The sequence below is a fragment of the Cetorhinus maximus genome, chromosome 11, assembly GCF_964194155.1.
Source record: "Cetorhinus maximus chromosome 11, sCetMax3.hap1.1, whole genome shotgun sequence".
Lineage (NCBI taxonomy): Eukaryota > Metazoa > Chordata > Chondrichthyes > Lamniformes > Cetorhinidae > Cetorhinus > Cetorhinus maximus.
Genome location: NC_135889.1, coordinates 52,968,746 through 52,995,981, shown reverse-complemented (window position 1 = coordinate 52,995,981; position 27,236 = coordinate 52,968,746). Strand labels below are relative to the sequence as shown.

At 42.5% G+C, this 27,236-nt stretch overlaps 1 protein-coding gene across 1 annotated transcript in view; it reads right to left on the bottom strand.

Annotated features, from left to right (window-relative positions):
• Positions 1–16,491, bottom strand: part of cerkl (CERK like autophagy regulator) — a 316,590-nt gene extending 300,099 nt beyond the window's left edge. Inside the window, exon 1 of the mRNA XM_078551938.1 lies at positions 16,167–16,491. Coding sequence (XP_078408064.1) covers positions 16,167–16,407 — 241 coding nt within the window. The 5' untranslated portion in view covers positions 16,408–16,491. The remainder of the gene's footprint in view (positions 1–16,166) is intronic.
• Between the last annotated feature and the right edge of the window lie 10,745 nt (positions 16,492–27,236).

The following is a 27,236-nucleotide window of genomic DNA, read 5'->3' as shown; positions in this document are numbered from 1 at the left end:
ATCGGAGTTATACTCAAACTACGGGGATAATTTGAGATACATATGAATTAACAGGCAAACTGTGGTCGAACACATCACACTGTAAAATAAATGCCAAATACAACCAAAACAGATTTCACGGATTTCTCAACAACCCACCCAGATGTCAGTAACACCGTGAGTCAACCAATCTCACTGAAACTCCGTCTCTCTCACAAGGGATTCCAATCTCGCCTTGGAATTGTCTCCAAAAGTCACTTCAACTCGGACGGCTTCAACAACGGCCCACCTCGCAGGGTTTCAATCTCGTCTCCCGAGATTTCATTCCCTTGGAGTGCTCACTCAAGCACCAGCTCACAAACAGTTCAGCTCTTTGGCCGCACCAAGCAGGCCACTAACTGTTCCAAAGGGGTACCTTTGCCCCAATAGCCCCAGCGCAGAGTCACCAATCTTCGGCTGCTTTCTTGGATCCTGAGCCCTCTTCAATTACCAGACTCAGACGGCATCAATGACAGCCCACCTCACAGGGTTTCAATCTCAACTCCCGAGATTCCGTTCCCCTAGATTCCCGAGTATACAATCAAACACCAAATTACAGGCACAACTTTAGATCTTCAGCCACGCCAAGCAGAACACTACTGCTCCAAAGGGGTACCTTTGTCCCATCAGCCACAGCACAGAATCACCAACCTATGGCTGTGTTCTTCACTTGAAGCCTGCTCCACACAGCCCTTTTCCTGTTTGGAGCCTGTTTTTTTGCTTCTCTCTTTTTCCTTAACTTAACTATTTCTGTCCCCTATCTGTGACTTCCTTTTGGGACCTCTCCCTGTCTCCTGTCTGGGACCCTAGCCTTTCATGACACTCCGCTCCTGGGCACCTGACCTGGGTTTTCACGCTTTTTTCCTCTTTATGCACAAGCCTGTCCTGGGCCCAAAGAAATTAAAGATCCATAACTGCACATGTGCAGCCCGCTCCTGATCTGCCAATGCACAGAAAGTCCGAGGTCCATTGGGAGTTGAAGTTCCCGACCTCCGCTCCCCAATGAGGTAAGTAAAGTTTTTCTAACTGCCCTTGAAAGAAAGAAAGCTTCAAAAGTTGAATTGGCACTAGTTGAGTTGTTCTTGCAGAGAGCTGTCATGGACAGGGTGGGCTGGATGGCCACCTTCTGTGCTGTAATCAACAACAACTTATATAGCACCTTTAACATAATGAAATGTCCTAAGGCACTTCACAACCACATAAAAAGAATGAGGTCAGATGACCAAAATCTTGGTCAGAGGTACATTTTAAGGAGTGTCTTAATGGAGGAAAGTGGGTTAGAGAGGCAGAGAGGTGTAGGGAGGCCTATGGAACTTGCAGTCTACACAACTGGTGGAGAGATTAAAATCTTGGATGCACAGGAGGCCAGAATTAGAGGATCTCAGAGATTTAAGGGGCTGGAAGAGATTACAGATATAGGGAGGGATGAGGTCATGGAGGGATTTGAAAACAAGGATGAGAATTTTAAAATCAAGACATTGCTTGACCAGGAGCCAATACAATATAGGTCAGCAAGCACAGGGGTGAGAGGGGCCAGGACTTGCTGCAAGTTAAGACATAGGCAGCAGAGTTTTGGATGACCTCAAGTTTTCGGAGGCTACAATGTAGGAGACCAGCCAGGAGTGTATCAAAATAGTCAAGTCTAGAGGTAACAAAAGCATGAATGAGGTTTTCAGCAACAAATGAGCTGAGATGGGGTACAGTCGGGAGATATTACACAGGTGGAAGTAGGCAGTCTCGGTGATGGCACAAACATGAAGTCAGAAGCTCATCTCAGGATCAAATATGTCATCAAGATTGTGAACAAACGGGTGTAATCTCAGACAGTTGTCAGGGAGAGAAATGGAATCGTTAACTGGGGAATGAGTTTGGAGCGCGGACCAAAAACAATGGCTTCTATCTTCCCGATATTTATTTGGAGGAAATTTCTGCTCATCCAGTACTGGATGTCACATGAGCGGTTTGACAATTTAGCAACACCGGAGGAGTCGAGAGAGGTGATGTTGAGGTAGAGCTGGGCGTCATCAGCATTTATGCAAAAACTAATATGCCTTTGGATGATGTCACCGTGGGGCAGCATGTAGCTTAGAAATAGGAAGGGACCAAGGATAGATCCTCGGGGGACACCAGAGGTAATAGTGCAGGAACAGGAAGCAAAGCTATTGCAAGTGATTTTCTGTCTACAATTAGATAGATAAGAATGAAACCAGGTGAGAGCAATCCCACCCAGCTGGACGATAGAGGAAAAATGTTTAAACAGGATGGTCGACCGTGTCAAATGCTACAGACACGTTGAAAAGAACAAGAAGGGAAGGGTTACCTTTGTCACATAAGATGCCATTTATGACTGTGATAAACCTGAGCTGTTTTGTTATTGTGGCAGATTCACAAACCTGATTGCAGGGATTCAAACATGGAGTTCAGGGAAAGATGGGACCAGCTTTGGGGGGCTCCAAGGCATTCAAGGACTTGAGAGAAAAGAAAGGTTACAGATAGCATGATAGTTTGCAAGTATGGTAGGGTCAAGGATTGTTTTTCTGAGAAGGGTGATGACAGCAGATTTAACGGAGAGAGAGATAAAACTCCTGAAAAGAGAGAGAACCATTTGCAAAACTGGCTTACATGGGCATCTGGAGGGGGAAGTTGGGTGATCTGTAGTTTAGTAGGAATAGGATTGAAGGAACAGGAAGTGGATCCCATGGACATGAGTTCAGAAAGGGCGTGATGGGAGAGGAGAGAGAAACAAGAGAAAGATACTACTTAAGGGCTACGGGGAGGGCATGGCAGTGGCTGGGGGGGGGGGGGGGGGGGGGGGTGTGCTTTACAGGTAGTTTGGTCAGGTGCGCCAGAGGAAGGGAAGCAGTTGATCAGGTTATCTCGATCTTAGTGACAAATAAGTTCAGGAGCTTCTCATACTTATTGTTGGAGGCGAGGGTGGGGGGGGACAGGGGAGAGTAGCTAAAGAAGACGATGTGCAGTTGCAAAAAGAAGCTAGAGATCATGTTTGCATTCCAGGACGATTCTGGAACAGTGAAAAGTTTTAGTACATAACAGCAGGACCTGATAGTGTTTTAAGTGGTCCAGCCAGTTCTGGCAGTGGTTGTCCACCATATCTCTTCAAGTTTACACCCCTTTCTATGATTTTATGAACGTGGAGGATGGTGGGGCGGGTTATGAGAACAAGGGGAACCCTATCACAACCTGGGAAGCTGGGGAAATAGCAAGAGCAGAAGTGCAAGAAATGCAGCCTATATAGTCTAAGGCCCTGTCTATCATCATAGAGGCCAATAAGTTCTGCAAAAAAAGATGAATTTCCCAGTGACCAGCAGAAAGAATTGCAGGAGAAGAGTTCATGTTTTAATGCTTTTACTGTAACAAATAAACTAAAATCAACACAGACTTATTACTTAACAGGCCACTAATACACCAAATTAAAAGGTATTTCCCCATTAACTAACCAACACAACCGAAATACTTTGACACGTATTTAAGACCATAAGATGTAAGACCAGACGTAGGCCATTCGGCCCATCGAGTCACTGAGATCACAGCTGATCTGATAATCCTCAACTCCACTTTCCTGCCTTTTCCCCATAACCCTCGATTCCCTTACTGATTAAAAATCTATCTCAGCCTTGAATATAATTAAAAACAAAAATAAAAACAAGAAGATAAAAACAAAAAACTGCGGATGCTGGAAATCCAAAACAAAAAATAAAAAATACGCGGAAAAACTCAGCAGGTCTGGCAGCATTGGCGGAGAAGATTACAGTTGACGTTTCGAGTCCTCATGACCCTTCAACAAAACTAAGTAAAAATAGGAGAGGGGTGAAATATAAGCTGGTTTTGTTTGGGGTCGGGGGGGGGGGGGGAGGTAGTTGTTGGGACAAGCAAGCAGTGATAGGAGATAACCAAAAGATGTCACAGACAAATGTACAAAGAGGTGTTAAAGGTGGTGATATTATCTACAAGAATGTGCTAATTAAGAATGGATAGCAGGACAAGCAAGGCACAGATAGCTCTAGTGGGGGTGGGGTGAAATAAGGCTAAAAGGGCATAAAAGGTTGAGATAAATGATCAGTGGAATACATTAAAAATAATGGAAATAGGTAGGAAAAGAAAAATCTATATAAATTATTGGAAAAAACAAAAAGGAGGGGGAAGAAACGGAAAGGGGGTGGGGATGGAGGAGGAAGTTTAAGATCTAAAATTGTTGAACTCAATATTCAGTCCGGAAGGCTGTAAAGTGCTTAGTCGGAAGATGAGGTGCTGTTCCTCCAGTTTGCGTTGAGCTTCACTGGAACAATGCAGCAAGCCAAGGACAGACATGTGGGCAAGAGAGCAGGGTGGAGTGTTAAAATGGCAAGCGACAGGGAGGTCTGGGTGATGCTTGCGGACAGACCGAAGGTGTTCTGCAAAGCGGTCACCCAGTCTGCATTTGGTCTCTCCAATGTAGAGGAAACCGCATTGGGAGCAACGAATGTAGTAGACTAAGTTGAAGGAAATGCAAGTGAAATGCTGCTTCACTTGAAAGGAGTGTTTGGGTCCTTGGACGGTAAGGAGAGAGGAAGTGAAGGGACAGGTGTTGCATATCTTGCGTTCGCATGGAGAGGTGCCGTAGGAGGGGGCTGAGGAGTAGGGGGTGATGGAGGAGTGGGCCAGGGTGTCACGGAGGGAACGATCCCTACTGAATGCCATCAGGGGGGGGGTGAAGGGAAGATGTGTTTGGTGGTGGCATCATGCTGGAGTTGGCGGAGGATGATCCTTTGAATGCGGAAGCTGGAGGGGTGATAAGTGAGGACAAGGGGGACCCTATCATGTTTTTGGGAGGGGGGAGAAGGCGTGAGGGCGGATGCGCGGGAGATGGGCTGGACACGGTTGAGGGCCCTGTCAACTACCGTGGGTGGAAAACCTCGGTTAAGAAAGAAGGAGGACATGTCAGAGGAACTATTTTTGAAGGTAGCATCATCAGAACAGATGAGACGAAGGCGAATGAACTGAGAGAACGGGATGAAGTCCTTACAGGAAGCGGGGTGTGAGGAGCTGTAGTTGAGGTAGCTGTGGGAGTCGGTTGGCTTGTAATGGGTATAGGTGGACAGTCTAGCACCAGAAATTGAGACAGAGAGGTCAAGGAAGGGAAGGGAAGTGTCAGAGATGGACCATGTGAAAATGATGGAGGGGTGGAGATTGGAAGCAAAATTATTACATTTTTCCAGGTCCCGACGAGAGCTTGAAGCAGCACCGAAGTAATCATCGATGTACCGGAGAAAGAGTTGTGGGAGGGGGCCGGAGTAAGACTGGAACAAGGAATGTTCCACATACCCCATAAAGAGACAGGCATAGCTGGGGCCCATGCGGGTACCCATAGCCATACCTTTTATTTGGAGGAAGTGAGAGGAGTTAAAGGAGAAATTGTTCAGTGTGAGAACAAGTTCAACCAGACGGAGGAGAGTAGTGGTGGTTGGGGATTGTTCGGGCCTCTGTTCGAGGAAGAAGCTAAGAGCCCTCAGACCATCCCGGTGGGGGATGGAGGTGTAGAGGGATTGGACGTCCATGGTGAAGAGGAGGCGGTTGGGGCCAGGGAACTGGGAATTGTTGATGTGACGTAAGGTGTCAGAGGAATCACGGATGTAGGTGGGAAGGGACTGGACAAGGGGAGAGAGAAGGGAGTCAAGATAGCGAAAAATGAGTTCCGTGGGGCAGGAGCAGGCTGACACGATCAGTGTGCTGGGACAGTCCTGTTTGTGGATTTTGGGTAGGAGGTAGATGCGGGCCGTCCGAGGTTGGGCGACTATCAGGTTGGAAGCTGTGGAAGGAAGATCTCCAGAGGAGATCTTCCAGTGACAGATCTGGAAACAATGGCTTGATGTTCAGTTGTGGGGTCATGGTCCAGGGAGAGGTAGGAGGAAGTGTCTGCGAGTTGACGCTCAGCCTCCGCAAGGTAGAGGTCAGTGCGCCTACAACAATAGCACCACCCTTGTCAGCGGATTTGATGACAATGTTAGGGTTGGACCTGAGAGAACGGAGTGCAGTAAGTTCAGAGAGAGACAGGTTAGAATGGGTGAGAGGAGCAGAGAAATTGAGACAACTAATGTCGCACCGACAGTTCTCAATGAAAAGATCAAGAGAAGGTAAGAATCCAGATGGAGGGGTCCAGGTGGAGGGAGAATATTGGAGGTGGGTAAAAGGATCCATTGAACGGGGAGGAGACTCCTGCCCAAAGAAGTGAGCACGGAGACGAAGGCAGCGGAAGAAGAGTTCAGCATCGTGCCGAGCCTGAAATTCATTGAGATGAGGGCATAAGGGTATGAAACTAAGTACTCTGCTGAGCACTGAACATTCAGCGTCGGAGAGGGGAAGGTCAGGGGGTATAGTGAATACCCGGCCGGGGCTGGGATTGGAAGATGGGGTGGGGACAGAGGGACAGGTAGGGGTGGAGGGTCCTGGATGGGTGTTGGTGTCGATGAGTTGTTGGAGCTTGCAACCCAGCCTCTATAGCCCTCTGCGGTAAAGAATTCCACAGATTCACTACCCTCACAGAGAGGAAATTCCCCCTCATCTCTGTTTTAAATGGGCGCCCCTCACTCTGAGATTATGCCCTTTGGTCCTAGGGTCTCCCACAAGGGGAAACAACCTCTCAGCATCTGCCCTGTCAAACCCCCTAAGAATCTTACATGTTTCAATAAGGTAATCTCTTATTCTTCTAAAACAAAAACAGAAACAGAAATACCTGGAAAAACTCAGCAGGTCTGGCAGCATCGGCGGAGAAGAGCACAGTTGACGTTTCGAGTCCTCATGACCCTTCACCAGAACTAAGTAAAAATAGGAAAGGGGTGAAATATAAGCTGGTTTGGCAGGGGGGGGGGGGACGGAGTTTGTTAGGACAAGCAGCCAGTAATAGGTGGAGATAACCAAAAGATGTCATAGACAAAAGGACAAAGAGGTGTTGAAGGTGGTGATATTATCTAAAGGAATGTGCTAATTAAGAGTAGAGAGCAGGACAGACAAGGTACAGATAGCTCTAGTGGGGGTGGGGTGAAATAATACTAAACGGGCATAAAAGGTGGAGATAAACAATGGGTGGAAATACATTTTTTAAAAATGGAAATAGGTGGGAAAAGAAAAATCTATATAAATTATTGGAAAAAACAAAAAGGAGGGGGAAGAAACGGAAAGGGGGTGGGGATGGAGGAGGGAGTTTAAGATCTAAAATTGTTGAACTCAATATTCAGTCCGGAAGGCTGTAAAGTGCCTAGTCGGAAGATGAGGTGCTGTTCCTCCAGTTTGCATTGAGCATCACTGGAACAGTGCAGCAAGCCAAGGACAGACATGTGGCCATGAGAGCAGGGTGGAGTGTTAAAATGGCAAGCGAACAGGGAGGTCTGGGTGATGCTTGCGGACAGACCGAAGGTGTTCTGCAAAGCGGTCACCCAGTCTGCTTTTGGTCTCTCCAATGTAGAGGAAACCGCATTGGGAGCAACGAATGCAGTAGACTAAGTGCAAGTGAAATGCTGCTTCACTTGAAAGGAGTGTTTGGGTCCTTGGACGGTGAGGAGAGAGGAAGTGAAGGGGCAGGTGTTGCATCTTCTGCGTTTGCATGGAAAGGTGCCGTAGGAGGGGGTTGAGGAGTAGGGGGGTGATGGAGGAGTGGACCAGGGTGTCACGGAGGGAACGATCGCTACGTAATGCCGCCGGGGGGGTGAAGGGAAGATGTGTTTGGTGGTGGCATCATGCTGGAGTTGGCAGAAATGACGAAGGATGATTCTTTGAATGCGGAGGCTGGTGGGGTGATAAGTGAGGACAAGGGGGACCCTATCACGTTTCTGGGAGTGAGGAGAAGGCATGAGGGCGGATGCGCGGGAGATGGGCCGGACACGGTTGAGGGCCCTGTCAACTACCGTGGGTGGAAAACCTCGGTTAAGGAAGAAGGAGGACATGTCAGAGGAACTGTTTTTGAAAGTGGCATCATCAGAACAGATGCGATGGAGGCGAAGGAACTGAGAGAATGGGATGGAATCCTTACAGGAAGCGGGGTGTGAGGAGCTGTAGTTGAGGTAGCTGTGGGAGTCGGTAGGCTTGCAATGGGTATAGGTGGACAGTCTAGCACCAGAAATTGAGACAGAGAGGTCAAGGAAGGGAAGGGACGTGTCAGAGATGGACCATGTGAAAATGATGGAGGGGTGAAGATTGGAAGCAAAATTATTACATTTTTCCAGGTCCCGACGAGAGCATGAAGCAGCACCGAAGTAATCATTGATGTACCGGAGAAAGAGTTGTGGGAGGGGGCCGGAGTAGGACTGGAACAAGGAATGTTCCACATACCCCATAAAGAGACAGGCATAGCTGGGGCCCATGCGGGTACCCATAGCCACACCTTTTATTTGGAGGAAGTGAGAGGAGTTAAAGGAGAAATTGTTCAGTGTGAGAACAAGTTCAGCCAGACGGAGGATAGTGGTGGTTGGGGATTGTTCGGGCCTCTGTTCGAAGAAGAAGCGGAAAGCCCTCAGCCCATCCCGGTGGGGGATGGAGGTGTAGAGGGATTGGACGTCCATGGTGAAGAGGAGGCGGTTGGGGCCAGGGAACTGGGAATTGTTGGTGTGACGTAAGGTGTCAGAGGAATCACGGATGTAGGTGGGAAGTTCCAATGAGCACAGGGCCAACTGACTCAACCTCTCCTCATAAGAAAATCCCTCCATACCCAGGATCAACCTAGTGAACCTTCTCTGGACTGATAAGGGGGCCAAAATTGTTCACAGTATTCTAGGTGTGGTCTAACTAGTGCCCTGTATAGTTTTAGCAAGACTTCCCTATTTTTATACTCCATTCCCTTTGAAATAAAGACCAACGTTCCATTTGCCTTCCCTATTACCTGTTGAACTTGTTTGTTAGCTTTTTGGGATTCATGCACAAGGACTCCCAAATCCCTCTGTGCTGCAGCCTTCTGCAGTCTTCCTCCATTTAAAGAATATTCAGCTCCTCTATTCTTCCTGCCAAAGTGCATAACCTCACATTTTCCCACATTATGTTCCACCTGCCAAGTTTTTGCCCACTCACTTAACCTGTCTATATCCCTCTGTAGACTCCTTGCCACTTGCCTTCCCACCTATTTTAGTGTCATCCACAAACTTGACGATAGTACATTCACTTCCCTCATCTAAGTTTTTAATATATATCATAAATAATTAAGGCCCCCGCACTGACTGATCCCTGTTGCACTCCACTAGTTACAGGTTGCGCTCAAGATCCTGCACATGATCCTGGCAAAGTTACCTTACTGAGGAGTCTCTGCTTTTCTTTCTCTTGTCAAACCTTTTTCCCTTCCTTCCTGAATGAGCTGTAGTTTTACTTTAAGCCACGCTCCCATCAGATATGTAGCCTTGAAGATTAATTTCCAAACTCCTTCCAGCTTTACAGCAAGCTTCCTTCTCCCTGCCATACCAGGACGAGTCTTCCAGTGTCCTTTGAAAGTCATTCCATTCAGTCTTCAGGGTATCCCTGAACCGACTTCCAGCAGCAAGGCCCACTCCAGTGCCTCCTTGTTCCTTAAATTTCCACAGGTTCCACCTCTTCAAACGGAGACCCAGTTTCTCACCAGAATCCTGCTTGGTGGCTAACACACACAAAAAAAGTCTCTTCCTCTGCTTTTCCCAGCAGCAGCTGTTTCTGTTTCCCCTCTGTATCTGTATGTCTGTGTCCAGAAAACCATCAAAATAACAGGGAAATCCAAAAGTTGCTGTCTTTTGTGTCAAGGTCTGAAAACTGTCACTTGATTTTCTGTAGGTTTTGGTTACAAATCAAATGAGCCTGTCTTCAGCAAGAGTTTATCACCATCCCCCTCTTCAGGACACTCTATATTACTTTAAATTAAAAGGAGGCAGTTTGAAACACGACCATCTTACAAAGTCTCGCATTCGTAATATCAGGCTAAGTAGATGCAGATGCTCAGGCTATACAACCCAAATTCAGCTCACAATCCCAAAAATATGAAATGCAACCTTTTACAAGAGTCTAAAGGCCTTCAAGTAACAATTTAAAAAAAAAGAGATTAAAAGGCAATGCAATGCATAAATTTAATTAATATACTCAGAAGTATGCACTCTTGTTTTTTTTTAAGTTTTGATTAAGTGCTTATTTCAAACACTGGAAATTTCAGTTACTAAAGTGGAAAACGTTGGTCATAAACTGACTGACTTTCAAAAAGGCTGGCCCACAGCAACAATACGCTGCGGGTAGCCTTAAGAAGCTGAGGATCAGACATCCGCCCCTCAGTGGAAGGAAGAAGAGAGTAGTGGGTGCTGCTGGGACTGCAAGGGGGCCCACAAAGAAATGTCACGGACACCAAACAAGGTGAGCCTGGGGTTTCTTGGGCGGGTAGGAGTGGACACCCTGGAGAGGTAAACGAGGGCGGTGGGTTTTGGAGGCCGGAGGGGAGGCACAAAGGGAGGGGTACAATCTTAGGCGGTGTCCCTAATGCATACAGGGCACCTTCCAAAAGGATGTATCCCGCACTTCCTTCCTGCCTTTTCACTAACTTTGGTGAAAAAAATGACCTTCCTTGTATCTCCTATCTTCCACTGCCCAACATATTATGGCAGTGGAGATGACCTGAGGCCCTTAAGTGGACAGTTAAGGGCCTCAAAAGGCCTAAGGGTGGTTGGGCTAGTGGGTGCCTTACCCACTCCCACCCATATTTTGGGGAACAGGCCAGGGACAGGTGGGAAGGCGACGGGCTACCCACCCATCATATTTTAAGCGCCCACCTGCCAAAAGCATGACCAGTGGGGCACCATAAAATCCAGCTCTAGGAGTCGTTACATTAACAGCAAAAACAAACATAACCTGTTTTCTCCTGTGTGTAACTTACTTCCAAATTCTTTGGATGAACTTTTTAATTTCACTTATCTGTACAAATGGCACTCGTAAATAAACTGTAAAATGTTAGTAGCTAACAAATTTTCTAATGTGTTGAATTTTATTCCAAGTCTTATAGTCTTTTCAACTGAAGGAAAGAAAATGTCTGTTGCCACATGTATGTTATAGGAACCATTCCCCTTTAATACCTTGGTTTGTACTACCATATGCCTTCTCTTGAATGGGAAAGTGGTTAATGAGGTGGAAGTGAAAATGTCTGTTCCTGCTGACAATGATAATGAACCTTTTGAGGGCAGGCTAAAATGTTTCAGTTTCACTTGACAGTAATGAGATCTGGCTCATCTTTATGCTGCTCACAATTGCAATCTTTTTCTGATTCGCAGTTGCAACTATTTTTACAACTATACTTACTCTGCTGTTTCTGTGATTTCTTTTGAAGTTAACACCATTTAATGGACTTTTACGTGACATATTTTCAGGATTATTAATATATCAACATACAAAATTGCTAGAAATAATACATATTATTTACAAGGATGAGAGTGCAATTACCAAAAGATGTGGTTCAGTCTACATCTCTCCAGGATTACAAGTAGACCAATAACAAATTATGAAGCTTTTTTTGTGCATCCTATTGTTTCAATACAGGCACCGAATATGCATCTCTCATGCTGACTGCAAAAGGCATATTCCAGTTTCTATCTCTGCTTATCCTTAACACTAAATGCTAGTCCTTGCCCTTCTCTTATATTGTAGGTGAAACAAATGTAGAGTGCCCAGAGGCTGAGGAACTGGAGGAGGGCAGCACTTATGATGACAACAATGTCACTCAACTTTACCTTAGCAAATACCAACTCAGAGACTGGCACTACATGTACTTCACTAGAGAGACTAGAGGGGTCTGCACTGCAAGACTCCAAGCACTAGTGCGCAGGAGCGTGAGCAGGGAGATGTGACAACCCTGAAAGCAGCATGCCAGAAGGAGAGCTTGGATCCTCGCTGTGCTGTAGAGGGCACAGATGAAGACCTCGAGGGCGCAGCCTACATTAAAAGAATGATTCCTATACAAGAGAACCTTTTAATTGCTTTGGGCAGCCTGCCAGCAAACTTGCACACAATAGCAGAGACCATGCAGCTAAATATTCAGGGAGTGGATCCCTTTCCTGTTATGAAATATGGTTGCTTCTTGATGGGGACAACACAGGGCAATATACATGCAGTCAATGAGTCCCTGCACCTGGGGAAACCTGTAAGGCAAGCAAATCTGACAGCTCTCTCTTCCTGATCAACAGCCTGCATTGGGATGATGATGATTTGCTGTCTCCTTGTGAATAAGCCATATGTCACCTGCTTGGTTGTCATTAGGAGAACAAACACACCAATATTACTCATGTTACCTGTTACAGTCTGGTATGAGCTTGAGATATAGGTTCAGGGCCACCATAAACTAATAACACACAGTGCTGTGTACGCTCTGGTATTTGGCTCCAATTCCTACTGAAACAGATGAATTATGTTACTGGCTGCCTGCTGACGCACAGCCTCCTCAAACCTCTAAATGACATAGGAGCAGTGTAGGACATGCTACACAAGTGAAACACTCCCATGCTGGAAGGCCTCCTTTGCCCTCATCTTTGACCCACTGTAGGCCTGTGCTACCTTGCTGCTTTTGCTATTATTCCATCTAAATGGGAACCCGAGCTACATTCACATCTATCCAGTACCCCCGACGCCTGCGGAGTGGCAGATTACAAGTTCGCAACCAATGACAATCAGTAACCTGCTTGATACATCCGTACACTGCAGATTAACTGATGTTGAGTCTGAAGCATTATAAATTCAGGATGTGGTGATCTTGCCTGTAACTGGCAGTGCTGTCTCCATGGTGGACATTATTTACAGACCAGCTTTAAGTGGTAGCACAACTCAGTCATTGCCTCACTGGTTTTCCTTAGATATTCCTTAGGTGTGTCTGGATCTAATGGTTTCGATTTTGCAGTCAGCAGTAAAGCAACGGCTGATCTCAAAGAAAGTTGCCCACAAAGACTGAGTGATCTCCATAGCACAGACTTCCCGTTTCCTGATGGTTGCTTAAAATCTGGCAAGGGATCTCAAAGCATGCAGCAGCAGTGATGTCAGCAACAGTCAATCACATTAAAATATTCTAACAGACAGCAAATTAGGAAAATAAAAGCAATGAACCCTTTTACTTATGATTTAAAATTTTAGATAGCAAAAAAAATGATTATGATTGGATTGATATAGAAGCTAAAATAAAGAAGCTTTAAAAAATATATTTTAAAAATGTGTTTTTTATAATAATGGAGAAATTTGGCATTTGACAAATATAAAATTAGCTTTTCAGGACAAGAGGTGGTGTTTACCAGGAATTATGAAGTTAGTATGCTGTTAAAAAAAAGTTAATTCTCATTCAACATGTTGTAACTTTTTCAAGGGTTTTTACAGCACAAGAGAGGAAGTTAAAAGATTTTCCACTAATTGCAGTTTTGGGGGACCTCAACAACACACCCTCTGGAGAACAGAATCACTAACAGCAACTTCTGGATTTCCCTGTTAATCCGCTCATGTATGTCTCCAGAGACTGATGTCAGTTTCAGTGGAGTAATGACAGTGAACTCTGACAATTTTGCCATCATTACCACTGCAAAATTCAGGCCAGCGACACAGTTGTATGGGCGAGGTCAAGTGCAGGCAACCTATGCCTGCACGATTGAGCCTGTTTCGCATCTCTCCTTTCAACCTTTTCTTTTTTTCTATAAACAACAGAAGTGAATCTCCTTTCCAAAATTTTGCCTGTAAGAACAATAAATATTCTTGGCGAAAATTAGCAAAATGTCAAAAAGTCAAGTAGTGAACAATTCAACTGTCTGAAACCAGAAGATGAAAGGTTACTTTCATTGATGGTCCAAAAATGCTACTGCTACCTTTGAGACTTCCTTAGCTCATAACATGTTTACCCTGATTATACATTTCATAAGGACGATCCAAATATACCACATTTTCCTCGAAAAACTGCCGTCTGTCCCAATATAATTTGTATTAACTTTCATATTGAAAATTGGTTGTCAGACGTTTTAGGGAAAACCAAAGGCTGGCCAGCAGGTGATGCAAATGAACCAAGACCTGAAGGGAACAATCAGCACCAGCCTTAGAAAATCCATCCTGTTTTCCATTATGAATGTAGAAATATCCTACACCAAGAATGACAAGAGTGCAATGTCATTTATATAGAAAGCTTACTTTTTTTTCCCTCCGGTCCATGAGATAAGCCCCTAATGGGTTTAGTCAGGCTTATTTTTCACATGTCTTTTCTATATGCAAAAGATCAGAGTATCCTGTTTTGCATCAGATTATAAATGTACCAGATTCACTTTATGAATTAATTCTGACACCAGTCAATCCTTCCAATGGTCAAATATAACTGCAGGATTATCTTTGAGAATTCCTTTAAAATCACATAGTCAATACACATTTAACTAATTAATCAAATAGTATCTGTACAATGTTAAAAACAAAAAGGTAATCACAAATATAAGGAGAGTTTTTCCACTTCATACCAATGATTAATTCATCAACTCACATTAGTGAAAGGTGTATATACCCAAATGTTTCCTTAATATTCTATCATAGCAATCTGACCTGAGATTATTCTATTATATATTTGCATTTTTAAAAATCATTTTCTGCCATGTTTTGGTTTTCCACAAGACATCCTTCACAAAATAAAAAGAAAATTATTCCCAGCCATCTAACTATATAATTCTGTAACCAGTTAACTGCAACAAGAGCAGCCAATTGCCCCATCCCTTTGACTCCCCTTTTTGCTGGAAGGAGGCAACCAACCTGTACTTAACAGCTTTTTCAGAAGGTCTAACTGAGACTTCAAAATTAATGACCAGAAACTATGATACCTAACATTTAATAAATTGTTTTGAAGGTAAAATAGTGTTATTGATTCTTTGAGCCACTCAAATTTGTACAAAATATATATTCAAGTCTTTGAAATTGGCATCAAAGCCTCTCACCCAACAAGTGGAGCTTCTTTCATACCTGCAATCTATAACAAAGCAACATACATGCCCAACACCGATAAGGCACAAATGTGAGGACCTGCAATTTTACAGAACTGTATATAACTATAGAACGTTTGTAAACTGTTTCTTTTGGTTTTACTTTGTTGTTTCAAAGCATTGGTTAGTTTCGTCAAGCAGAGGCATAATCAAGCTCCTATAGATCAAATTTAGGGTCCAGAAAAAGTTAAACAATAGCTAAAAGCAAAGTCTAGGTCAGTGGAACTGTACATCGGTGGAAGTTCTGTAATACGCACTTTCTTTTAGAAGTTAAAAAGTAATTTCGTCAGCATCCACCAGGGCTGCATTCCAAGCACACGTCAGAGAATCCAGAGGTACTCGAATTGCACTACTTCCCTGGCTCAGAAGGGATGCAAGTGACCCGTAAAACCCAGTAGTCCCCTTACATCCATGTTTTACAAATTGTTAACATACCGCAGCTGCAGTATAACTGTGGTATGACTTGCCGTACTGCTGCACGTCAATACAAAAATTGTGGAAACAAACAAGAACTCAGAAATATAATACACATAAAAGATGTGGCGTGGCACCAAGAGTTTTTGAACTTCTATAAGTTTTAATATAGAAAAGGGACATTGCCCCATATCCCCGTAATTCGCCCAGATATGTAAACTTTGTAGAAGACAATGTAAAAAAAATCAAATTCAGATGGTTGAGTTGAAGAACAATATTGCTCATCTAATAGCAATTCAACCCAATCTTACTCGATGTATAAATATATTCATATTGCTCACTTCGTAAAACTTATGCAAGTTTTGACGTGAACTGCGTAACACCACTTTTATGGTACATTGATATTTTGACCTTTGTAACTACACTGCACCTGAGGTAAATGGATATCGGCCACCGATTAATCTGTTTTTGTCACACGAACACCCAAGCTACGTGGAATTACCGGAGACTTTGTTATTGTTAAAAAGTTTGTTTTAAAAAATGAATAATACTTCAGTTATCTTGTCGCATATGAATACTTTCGGAAATCTAACAAACTTGGCTAACCCCTACAAGTGTTGCACCGTATATTGAGAGTTTGAGCAGGAACCCTCCACATTTAAAGATGCATCTTGCAGACTGCATGGCCATGTGCTAAGCTGTGTGAACAGTGCAGGGTCCTTGCTCTCAGCTCCAGCCACACTTAGCAACACAATGACCACTGCCACCCACCTGCCAGGCTCTCCGGCTCAATCGGCGTCCACTTCAATCTGCTCGGTGTCAATACGACGTCGCAGCTTCTTTTTTCTATCTGGAATATGCCTCTGCAGATCTGATCCTCCGGACCGCCCACTTCCCTGGCCCCCTCCTGGGACGCTGCGGGGGGATCCGACACTACCCCCCCGCCGCCGCTGTCCACTGCCTCAGACCAGGCAGTGAGGGGGGTGACTGCTCGCCGCCCAACTGCAGTCATTCCGAACCACACAACTGTTTACAACGTGTTTCTTCTGACTTACTCAGCCCCGTCCTGTTTACGCGGTTACCGTCACAGCAACGTTTCCTCCTCACGCTCGCTCCCGCCATGCGCGCGACCGGTCTGTGGGTGGGTGGGAGGGCGGCCGCGCGCGCTCGCTGGGCCCCGCGGGAACGACCGTTGGAAGCGCGCCTACCTCCGCCTGCCCACGAGGCTCCACCCTCACCTGGGCAAATCTCCACAATGAAGCTTTAATTGGTGGAAAGGAGGAAAGCCACTGAAATACAAGGAAAGGTTCTTACCATGAGAATAAAATGTATTCAGTTACCTGTCGGCAGAGCAGAAGAGTCAACGTTGCAGGTGTGGGCAAGTGCCCAAGTTTTTGAACATCCTTTCAGTCTTCAAACTTTTTAAGTAATCTAGTCAATCTTGGGATGCTGGCAAGGCTGGCATTTATTGCCCCCATCCCTAGGAGACCTCTGGGGAGGTGATGGTGGGCTGCCTTCTTGAACCTGCAGGTATACCCACAGTGTTGTTAGGTCTGGAGATCCAGGATTCTGAAGGGACGGTGATATAGTTGCAGGTCGGCTACATGCTTTGGAGGTGGGTGGTGACCCATGCACCTGTTGCCCTTGCTCTTGTGGGTGGTAGAGGTTGTGTTTGGGAGGTGCTGTCGAAGAGCCTTGGCCAGTTGCTGCAGTGTGTCCTGTAGATGGTACACACGGTGGCCGTGAGCTCATGGAGTTTGAAATGTTTTGCCCTCAGGCTGTATGCCTGACAGGGAATGCATTTTGTAAATATTGAGTATTACAATTGTATAAAGGCAAATTAAATTTTATTGCACTTTCTGTAATTTTCAAGTTGAAATGTTTTGTAATGTTTTACAAATTTTATGAACAGGTAAAGGTAAAGTAATTTTTAAGGTAAAAATGTTAACTTATCTGTTCTCTCCACAGGTGTTGTATATCCCCAACATCTCTAGCTAAGTTTTTACTCCTCTACATAAAATATGTTTTTTTTTAAATTTCCCTAACTGTTGCAAATAGGAAAGACTTGATCGTTTACAGGTTGACACATGCTGCAGCCAGTTTCCTCCATTCTCATTTATTTTCACTCTGGAAGAGCAGGTACCCAACATTTTAAAATGATGTTACGACGGGTCCCCTGGCGAGGTTCCCCCAATTGGTTATGATCCCAGACAAGATACGCCAAATTGTTATGCTCCCTGGGGGAGGAGGGATGAACTGTCTCCCCTTTTTTATTCAACCACCTTGGTTGGTCGCAACAAGGTTAAGTTAAAAAGCATCCGTTCCCTCATGGATACCTTTTCCCAGTCCAAATGTATTTATGTTTTATAGGTACCAATTTAACCAGGCTTTCTTGAGCCAAAGAAAGAGTGAGTTTATTAGTTATTAAAACACAAGAAAAAATAATAACACAACACATGTACACACAGATTAGAAACTAAAAGTGAGTCCAGAAATAATGGTTAAAAAAAGTTATACGAATCAGTCTTTTGCCATGTCCGTGAGGAGTAGATGGCAAAACGTTGCAGCTGTTAAGTTGGGTGATTCCAACAGAGCTGACTTCAACAGTTGAGCAGTGGGTTTGGAGATTCTTGGTTCTGCAGGTTAGCTGAAAGGAGTTGTCCTGTTTTCTTTTTGACTGTGACTTTTCAGACTTGTGACTTGCTTCCAGCAAACGGGGAGAAAGAACTTTTTTTACCTGCAAGTGCAGGGATGCCTAATTGATGTTCTTTAGCTGTGACCTTCACAGCACACCCTCACACACCAGGCCTGGAACACCAAAACTAGCACACAGAACTAGGGTTGCAATTTTCTTCTTAGCCCCTTTTCTTGTGTATTCCTGGAAGAGAAAAAACAAACATGTCAATCACCCAGATCTGCTTTCTTTTCAACTCACATCATGTCCACAGTCTGGGATATAACTCACAGGAGCTGGTTTCTGCCGAGATGGAAATCAGCCTTCATTATCTCTGCAACCACAAGAGACTGCAGTTGAGATTTTGCATTGCATCTTTTCCTTTGAAGTGTCTCTGTCTGAAGTAGGCTTTGTCACAACTTTTTAGCTACAACATTCTATTCTCTCTGGACTAATTGGTCAAGTGTAATCCACATAGGAATTTTCTAGCAAGTGGTTACTTTCCATTCTCAGCCAGCTTTTGCTTGTATGTCCTTTTTTAAAAAAACACATGTTTTACTTAAAAGTTCAACATGTCTGTAAGTAATTCAGGGCTATGAACCGCTGTCATGACAATGGCTTTGCATTCTGTACTTTGATTATAAATTTCATTCCAAACAGTTGCCTATATTCCCACGGAACATCTATGACGAATTTGACAGAATTTTAGTAGCATGGAAACAAATAAGATATTGGGCAGAAAATAAGTACCATGCACCTGATCAGAACACCATTCTTGCCATATTATTCACACACCTATAAGTTACAAGGACATGATATTTCAAGTATAAAAGATGCTGGAAATACTGTTTTTACTACTTTTTATTTCAGATTTCCAGCATCTACAGTATTTTGCTTTTGTATTTTTTTAACTGAACAAGCACAAAAGCATAAGAACTGAAGAGGGAAGAAAAATTTAATCCATTGCCTATTCTGTGCATTGTCATAGAATCAAGAAAGTTTATGGCACAGAAAGAGGCCACCTGTCCTATCATATCTGTGCCAGCTGAGAAACAAACCGCCCAGCCTAATCCCACTTCCCAGCAGTTGATCTGTAGCCCTGCAGGTTATGGCACTTCAGGTGCACATCAAGGCACCTTTTAACTGAAATTAGGTTTTCTGCCTCTACCACCCTTTCAGGCAGAGAGTTCCAGACTCCTACCACCCTCTGGGTGAAAACATTTTTACTCATCTCCCTTCTAATCCTTCTACCCCTAGTAGCTGATCTCTCTGCTAATGTAAATAGGCCCTTCCCATCCATTCTATCCAGACCCCTTAAAATTTTGTACATCTCAATCAAATCTCCCTTTAGCCTCCACTGTTCCAAGGAGAACAACCCTATTCAATCTTTCTTCATAGCTGCAATTTTCCAGTCCTGACAACAACCTCATAAATCTCCTCTGTATGCTCTCTAGTTCAATTACATCCTTTTTGTAACGAGGTGACCAGAACGGCACACAGTACTCAAGTTGGGCCTAAATAATGTTTTATCTAGTTCCAGCATAATTTTCCTGCTCTTATATTCTATGCCTTGGCTAATAAAGGAAAGGATTCCATATAAAAACAAAAAATACTGGAAAAACTCAGCAGGTCTGGCAGCATCTGTGGAGAGAGAAAAACAGAGTTAAAATTTCAAGTCCATATGACTCTTCTTAGATCTAAAGGAGAGTCATACAGACTCGAAATATTAACTCTGTTTCTTGCTCCACAGATGCTGTCAGACTTGAGGTTTCCCAGCATTTTCTGTTTTTTTTTTCAAATTTCCAGCATCTGCAGTATTTTGCTTTTACTAAAGGATTCCATATGCCTTCCTAACTGCTTTATCGACCTGTCCTGCTACCTTCAGGGACCTGTGCACATTTATACCAAGATCCCTCACTTTCTCTGCAACTTCAGTATGCTCCCATTTATTATGTATTCCTTTGCCTTGTTTGACCTTCCCAAATACATCACCTCACATTTCTCTGGGTTGAATTCCATTTGCCACTTTTCTGCTCACCTGACCAGTCCATTGATATCTTCCTGCAGTCTACACCTGTCAATAATTACCCTTTGTATCCTGCCACTGAGCCAATTTTGTATCCAGCTTGCTATATAGTGTTTTTTAACCAGTCTGCCATGTGGAACCTTGTCAAAAGCCTTGTTAAAATCCATGTAGACCACATCAACTGCACTAACCTCATCAATCTCCCTTGTCACTTACTCAAAAAATTCAGTCAAATGAGTCAGACACGAACTTTCCTTAACAAATCCATGCTATCCTTGATTAATCTATGCCTTCCTAAGTGACAGTTTATCCTGTCTCAGAATTGATTCCAATAATTTGCCCACTACCAAGGTTAAACTGACTGGCCTGTAATTATTCATTCTATCCCTTGATCCCTTTTTAATGACCATCATCCTTGTACCCTTTTTAAACAAAGGGCATACCTTCAATATACATGTGTGTAGGGTTTGCTTAGATTATTTTCTTCTCTCTGCCTCATGCCTTTTCAGCAGATCAAACAAATAGGACGTTCCATTCAAATTGATTTCAGAGCAATTTTGGCATTATTTTGAATTGTGCGAAACTTACAAAGATCTGGCTCCTGAGTGGAGCAGCTGCAGTAATAGCTGAGTTCACCTGCAGTTTGCTTTACCTTCACACTAGCAGGTTGCTTTTGAAAGTTTCCTCCAAATTTAGTGAAATTAAAATTGCTTTTGTTGAAACTTTTCGTGAAATGTTTCCAACATCACAACAGTGACTGCACTTCAAAAGTGCTTCATTGGCCATAAAGTGCTTTGGGACATCCGATGGTCGTAGGGTGACCAAATTTTCAAAAGTCAAAACCAGAACACATTGAAAACCCTTGGGAAATTGGGGCTCCGTGATGATATACATGTTGGGCGACCAATGGCAAGAGTCTGGGGAGGGGCAGTTGAAGGTAGGAGGTCATGTGATAACATCTCCCGGAATATATCCAGCCAGAGTTGGCAATGCTATTAAGGCATTGGCTGTACGTGCTCCTTGATTCTTGGATCTCATTCGTTCCCTAGTCTTCTATCATGATGCCATGCTCCACTTGGGCCTTTGTGATTGGTTCTTACCACTTACAATGACCCTCACATCCACCCACAACATCAGAGAAACGATGCAACCTCTAATAATTAAAGCACTGGAAAGTGTGTTCATCTTAAACATGCCAGATCTACCATCACTGTCTATCAAATTGGATAGCAATGGAAATGCTAGGAGGACTTGAATATCCAAGAGACCAAACTTCACCTGCTTTGATGAACAAATATAACTGTACCCAATACTTCCGGCAAGTGCAGGTCTCAGGGCCACACAGAACATGCTGGCGGACTCCGACTGATCAATCGGAACTGGGTATTCACCTTGTGGGCTGGATGATGGTTATTGGGCATAGTTTTTGGTGAGAGAAAAAGCGATTTTAGAAATTGTGTGAGAACAATGGAACTGGAGATGAAAGGGGAGATAGCTGGGGTCCTGAGCTGGGAGAGGAGCCTGTTTGAATTAACCATCTAGTCAAGCCAGAGAAGTTGTGGGCTTCAACAAGCAGTCTTGTTCTGAGTCGTAAATTTCCATGGCAGAGTGGATGAAGATAGAAATGATGTGGTTCACTGAAACTACAGCAGTTTGCCTTGTGTAATGTGACTGCATTTTTTTAATAATTACCATCTATAAAGGAGTGTTGCCTGGAGGTGTTTACTTGTGAGTTGGACCAAGTAGAGCATCTTTTTGGGAATGTTTTGCAACACTATCCTTAATTATGTAACTGTGATATTGTGTGCTTAAGTTTTCTTTTATTCTTGTTAATAAAGCTTTTACTTTTAATTCTTAAAATTCCAGAAGTGTTACTGGACCTCTTACTGCTGAGATCAGCCCGTAAGCCAAGCTTGCCTCTGGGATTTGGTTGCGCAGCAACTAATATCGGTTATGATCATAACAATAGACAGGTTGGTGAAATGTACAGACATATGGCCAATTAAATTTAATGCAGTGTAGCCTAAAGTGATTAATTTTGGTAGAAAGAATGAGAAGAAGCAATATAGTACAATTTTAAAAGGTGTACAGGAACGAGGAAACCGGGAGGTGTACATACACAAGTCTTTAAAAGTGGCAAGATAAGTTAAGAAAGCTGTTAACAGCCCTTTATTAGCAGAACAAATAGAGAACAAATGCAAGGAAGCTATGCTAGGCTTTTATAAAACATTACCTAGGCCCAAGTTGGAGTATTGTGGCCAATTCTGGGTACCACTTTTTAGGAAGGATGTGAATGCCTTAAAGATGGCACAAAAGAGATTTACTAGAATAATACCAGGGATAAAAGACTTCAGTTATGTAGAAAGACTAGATAAACTGGGACTGTTCTCCTTAGTGGAGAGTAGGTTAATGAGAGATTTGTTATGGGTATTAAAAATCATGAATGGTTTTAATAGAGTAAATAAGGAGAAACTGTTTCCAGTGGCATAAGATTTGGTCACCAGAGAACACAAATTTATGATAATCGGCAAACATGGCAAAATAACTAAACGTGACATGAGGGAAAGAAAATATTTAAAAGAGTTGTGATCTGAAATAAACTACATGGAAGGTTGTGGAAGCAGATTCAAAAATAATTTCAATGGGGAATTGGAAAAATACTTGAAGAGGAAAACTTTGCAGGGATATGGGGAAAGAGCAAGTGAGTAGGACTAATTGCATAGCTCTTTTAAAAAGTTGGCGCAGACAAAATAGGAAGAATGGCTTCTTTCTGTACTGTATCATTCTATGATTTTATGAAGATGAGAAATGAATATGAGGGTTTGTTGGTGAATGATGGTCATGAGCAGAGAAAGTTTAGTAGAAAGAGTATGAGCAGCATCAATGATCATAGGGGCACAGTCTGCTACGATGGATGAGAGAACTGTGGGAAAGATTGGAAAGTGATGCAAATGAAAAGGGGACCTGAAAGGGGACATTGTGGGAATGAAACAGGATGTGGGACTGTAGGAGCAAACATCCAACAGCAAGGCTGGAGCACCACTACCTCCACTTTCCTTCCTGGTGCTGCCTCGCATCTAATCACTTCCCTGCCCCTACCCACAACCTAATATCAGGTCTACTGTCCTGCCTGGATTCCTCCACACTAAGACTTTTCTTCAGTTTTATTTAGAAGTTTAGTTGTAGTTCCAGGGGTCTCTACTTGCTAAGAGTCTGATGATATCAGTTATATCCCAGAACAGTTACATATGAAACAATGTTGAGGGTGGGAGCAGGAGTCTTCAGACTTGATTAAAGGTTACCCTGGAGTTGACCAATGCTAGGAAAGTAACTGCAGGATGTAAAATTTACACTCCAGTATACAACAAGATTTCCCAGAGATAACAGGCTCAGAGTAGCTCTAATTGTGGTTCAAACCCACATTAATCTTTTTGTTACTTGCAGTCAAGCAGATCAAGTTTGTTTTCTATAAATTATGTCACTGGAGTGATTTATGGAGATAGATTATACTCAAGTGATATCAAAATTGACATCTTAAAATACATATTGAAGGAATATCTGGTGATATTACAATTTCCTACCACAAAAAGGTCTGAGTATTAATAAAGATTACTCCTCTCGCACTTTCACCGTTAAGATATTTATGCATTGTGCATCATAATGAGTACTGGCAAAGGGTTGGATAGGTGACCTATACTCAGGTCTCTACTATTGATTCCCTTGAGTTGATGGACAGATTGAGCAGGGAAAGCCCTTGTTCCTATTCATTTTGCCTTCTTCCTGATGAGGTACACCATTTAATGTTTATGGCCAAGATCAGGAACTCACTATATGAGAAATTGAACCTCAAAGACACATATGCGTGTCACAATGTACATCTGTGCTTAAATTTTATATATTGAGCATATTTATTCTTTATTTCTATGTTGAAACTGGTGCATTTTTCTTTATCATTCCTTTATGTTCCTGTTCTCTTTCTATTTTACCTAATCTTTTCCATTTTTCAATTATTGTTTTGTGCAATTTTTAATTTCAATCTATCTTTATCTATATTTTTGCTCCATCCTTACATCCTGGCTCTGTTTTCTCTGCCCACAGATTCTGTTCTCCTCTACTCTTCCCTCCCCCAATCTGTAAAACCTTGGTTCATTTCACCACCACAGGCACATGCAGGTTGCTGCCACTATTGTCATATCACAACAGCTGCTACCACTTCCAACCATTTCTTACTCTTTCTAAGCAAAATCTTTATTTTAACGCTATCAAAATTGACAGATTGTTTAAAATAACTAGATTTATTTTGTATTTTGCATTACCCACACTAAAGTAATTCTTTACTTGGCATTGAAGCTGTTTGAAACTATGAAGAGAAAGGATACACAGACAGATGGACAGAGTAGGTCCAATGCTGACTCTCAGGAATGAAAAGTAAAGATTCTAATTTTAATGACTAAAATCAGATAGAATTTATATAATTTTTAAAACTCTCAATAAAATGAAAGACTGACTAATTCCTGGAAGTGTATATTAATGAGACTTTTCAATAATATTTTATGCTTTTTACTAGGCATATTATGAATGTGTAATAACTCTCACATTAATATATTAGATTAAAGTGGGTGAAAAATATGTCAAAATCAGATATATAAAGGGATCATAATTCTGCTCTATTTGAACATTATATGTAGTAATTAATGGATTATAATGTATTAAGATTAAGCTACATTGATATATTTTGTTTTGCATGAATAACCTTTGAAGCTAAAAGATTTGATAGATTTTAACTGTTCATTAAAAATAAATCAATGTAGATTTGTAGCCGACATGAATTCCATAAAAAATATAGAAGCCACAAAACTAATGCTGTGTATTATTTAATTCATGTGTCAGCACAAAGTGTGCAAATCTCACACATTTTTCCAGAAGAGAAAATTATAAAGTGGTGGTATTAATGCCACCTATGCCATCTATGCCTACAACAAATTTAAAATAAACTATTGCTGTTCCAGTAGCTGAAGATAGCACAATTCAATTTTGTCAAAGTGATGAATCTCAAAGCATGACTAGTTTGTATAAAATATAACTATTTGCAACTTTATGGATACAGCTGGACTAATCATTATTGTGGGTTTTGAAGAGTATGATCAACTCTGGGATGACCAATGTCTGCAAACTTTAAAAACCTGAGAACAATTCCAATGTGTTACGTTTTCTAGTCCTCAAAGTTGTAAACAATATTGATTTATTCTTGTTTCCAATTTCAAAATCAGCAAGGGAGCACAAGTACTGCAGGCATCTTCTCTTGTTGTTTTACAAGTGGTTTTCTAATCTTCTTTAATGCTGTTCCACAACAGGAATGTGTCAGACAAGAACAAGGGGAAATCAAGTGGTAAGTCACACTGCCAGCTTTCATGTACTTACAAGCAGCTACAAGAGTGAAATGGATATAAGATTGCAGCAGGTTACTTCTTTGCTCCCCTAAAATAGTTACCGTTGTGTGGTACAAGAAGAAATTAAAGTAAACTCAGACCACTGGTCCACACATAATTTTCCACTGATAATACAAACTGAAAAAGTAGAAGAATACAAACAATTCACTCATCATTTTTGTAATAGATAAAACCTGATTAATGGAAGATTTACACCAAGTTGTGAGCATACTATTGGAGACTCGATGGGCTGAATGGCCCTCAACTGTGCTGTATAATTCTATAATACTGTGAATTATTTTCAGAGTTATTTTAAATGATGTCAACCGCATTTTGAAAGAGAACTGAATCAGTCATTTGGAATATGATTGCAATGAAATATGTTACGTTCCAAAAAGCTTTGAAGGATCATTGTGTCTTATTTTTAAATGTGATTAGAATTTAAAGGTTACAATTTAAAAATACTTATTTTTAAAATGGGACTATCCCATATCTAATCCAGTTGCTTTTATCCAGGCCAGCTGGAGTGACAGGTTCAATATGAGATTATCGTATCGGTCACTATACATTGCACTGCCTGAGGAATGGGGTCAGGTTGCAGATGTGTGGAAGCGCACAGCTACAGTCTGCTCATTCAAATCATATTCAAAATTCCATCCCTGGTTGGCTACCAAAAATCCTATTCCTTTTAAAATTAATGTAAAAATAACTGCCGTTTTAATGACTTATTTTAGTTTTCAAAACATTGGCAGCATCTCAATATTATTTAAAAGCAAAAAACTGCGGATGCTGGAAATCGAAAACAAAAACAAAAATACCTGGAAAAACTCAGCAGGTCTGGCAGCATCTGTGGAAGGGAGCACAGTTAACGTTTCGAGTCCGCATGACTCTTCAACAGAACTAAGGAAAAATAGAAAAGGGGTGAAGTAAAAGCTGGTTTAAGGTGGGGGGGGGTGGGGGGGGTGGGGTGTTGGGACAAGAAAGCTGGATAGAGGGCCAGTGATAGGTGGAGATAACCAAAAGATGTCACAGACAAAAGGACAAAGAGGTATCTAAAGGAATATGCTAATTAAGGGTAGAAAGCAGGACAAGCAAGGTACAGATAGCCCTAGTGGGGGTGGGGGTGGGGTGAAGGAATCGAAAAAGGCTAAAAGGTAGAGATAAAACAATGGATGGAAATACATTTAAAAATAATGGAAATAGGTGGGAAAAGAAAAATCTATATAAGTTATTGGAAAAAACAAAAAGGAGGGGGAAAAAATCAAAAAGGTGGTGGGATGGAGGAGAGAGTGCCGACTCAGCACTTTACAGCCTTCTGGACTGAATATTGAGTTCAACAATTTTAGACCATGAACTCTCTCCTCCATCCGGGTAGATGTTGAGAAGATGTTTCCACTAGTGGGGGAATCTCAAACTAGGGGACGTAGTTACAGAATAAGGGGACACTCATTTAAAACTAGGATGAGAAGGTAGTGAATGTCTGGAATCCTCTACAACAGAGATTTGTGGAAGCTAGATCACAAAGTATTTAAAGAGGAGGTAGATAAATTTTTGAAATATCAGGGAGTTGAGGACTATGAGGAGCTGACATGAAAGAGGAGTTGAGGCCTGGGGCAGATCAGCTATGATCTTATTGAATGGCGGGGCAGGCTTGAGTGGCCAAATGGCCTACTCCTGCTCCTATTTCTTATGTTCTTATATTGCCTGTTATC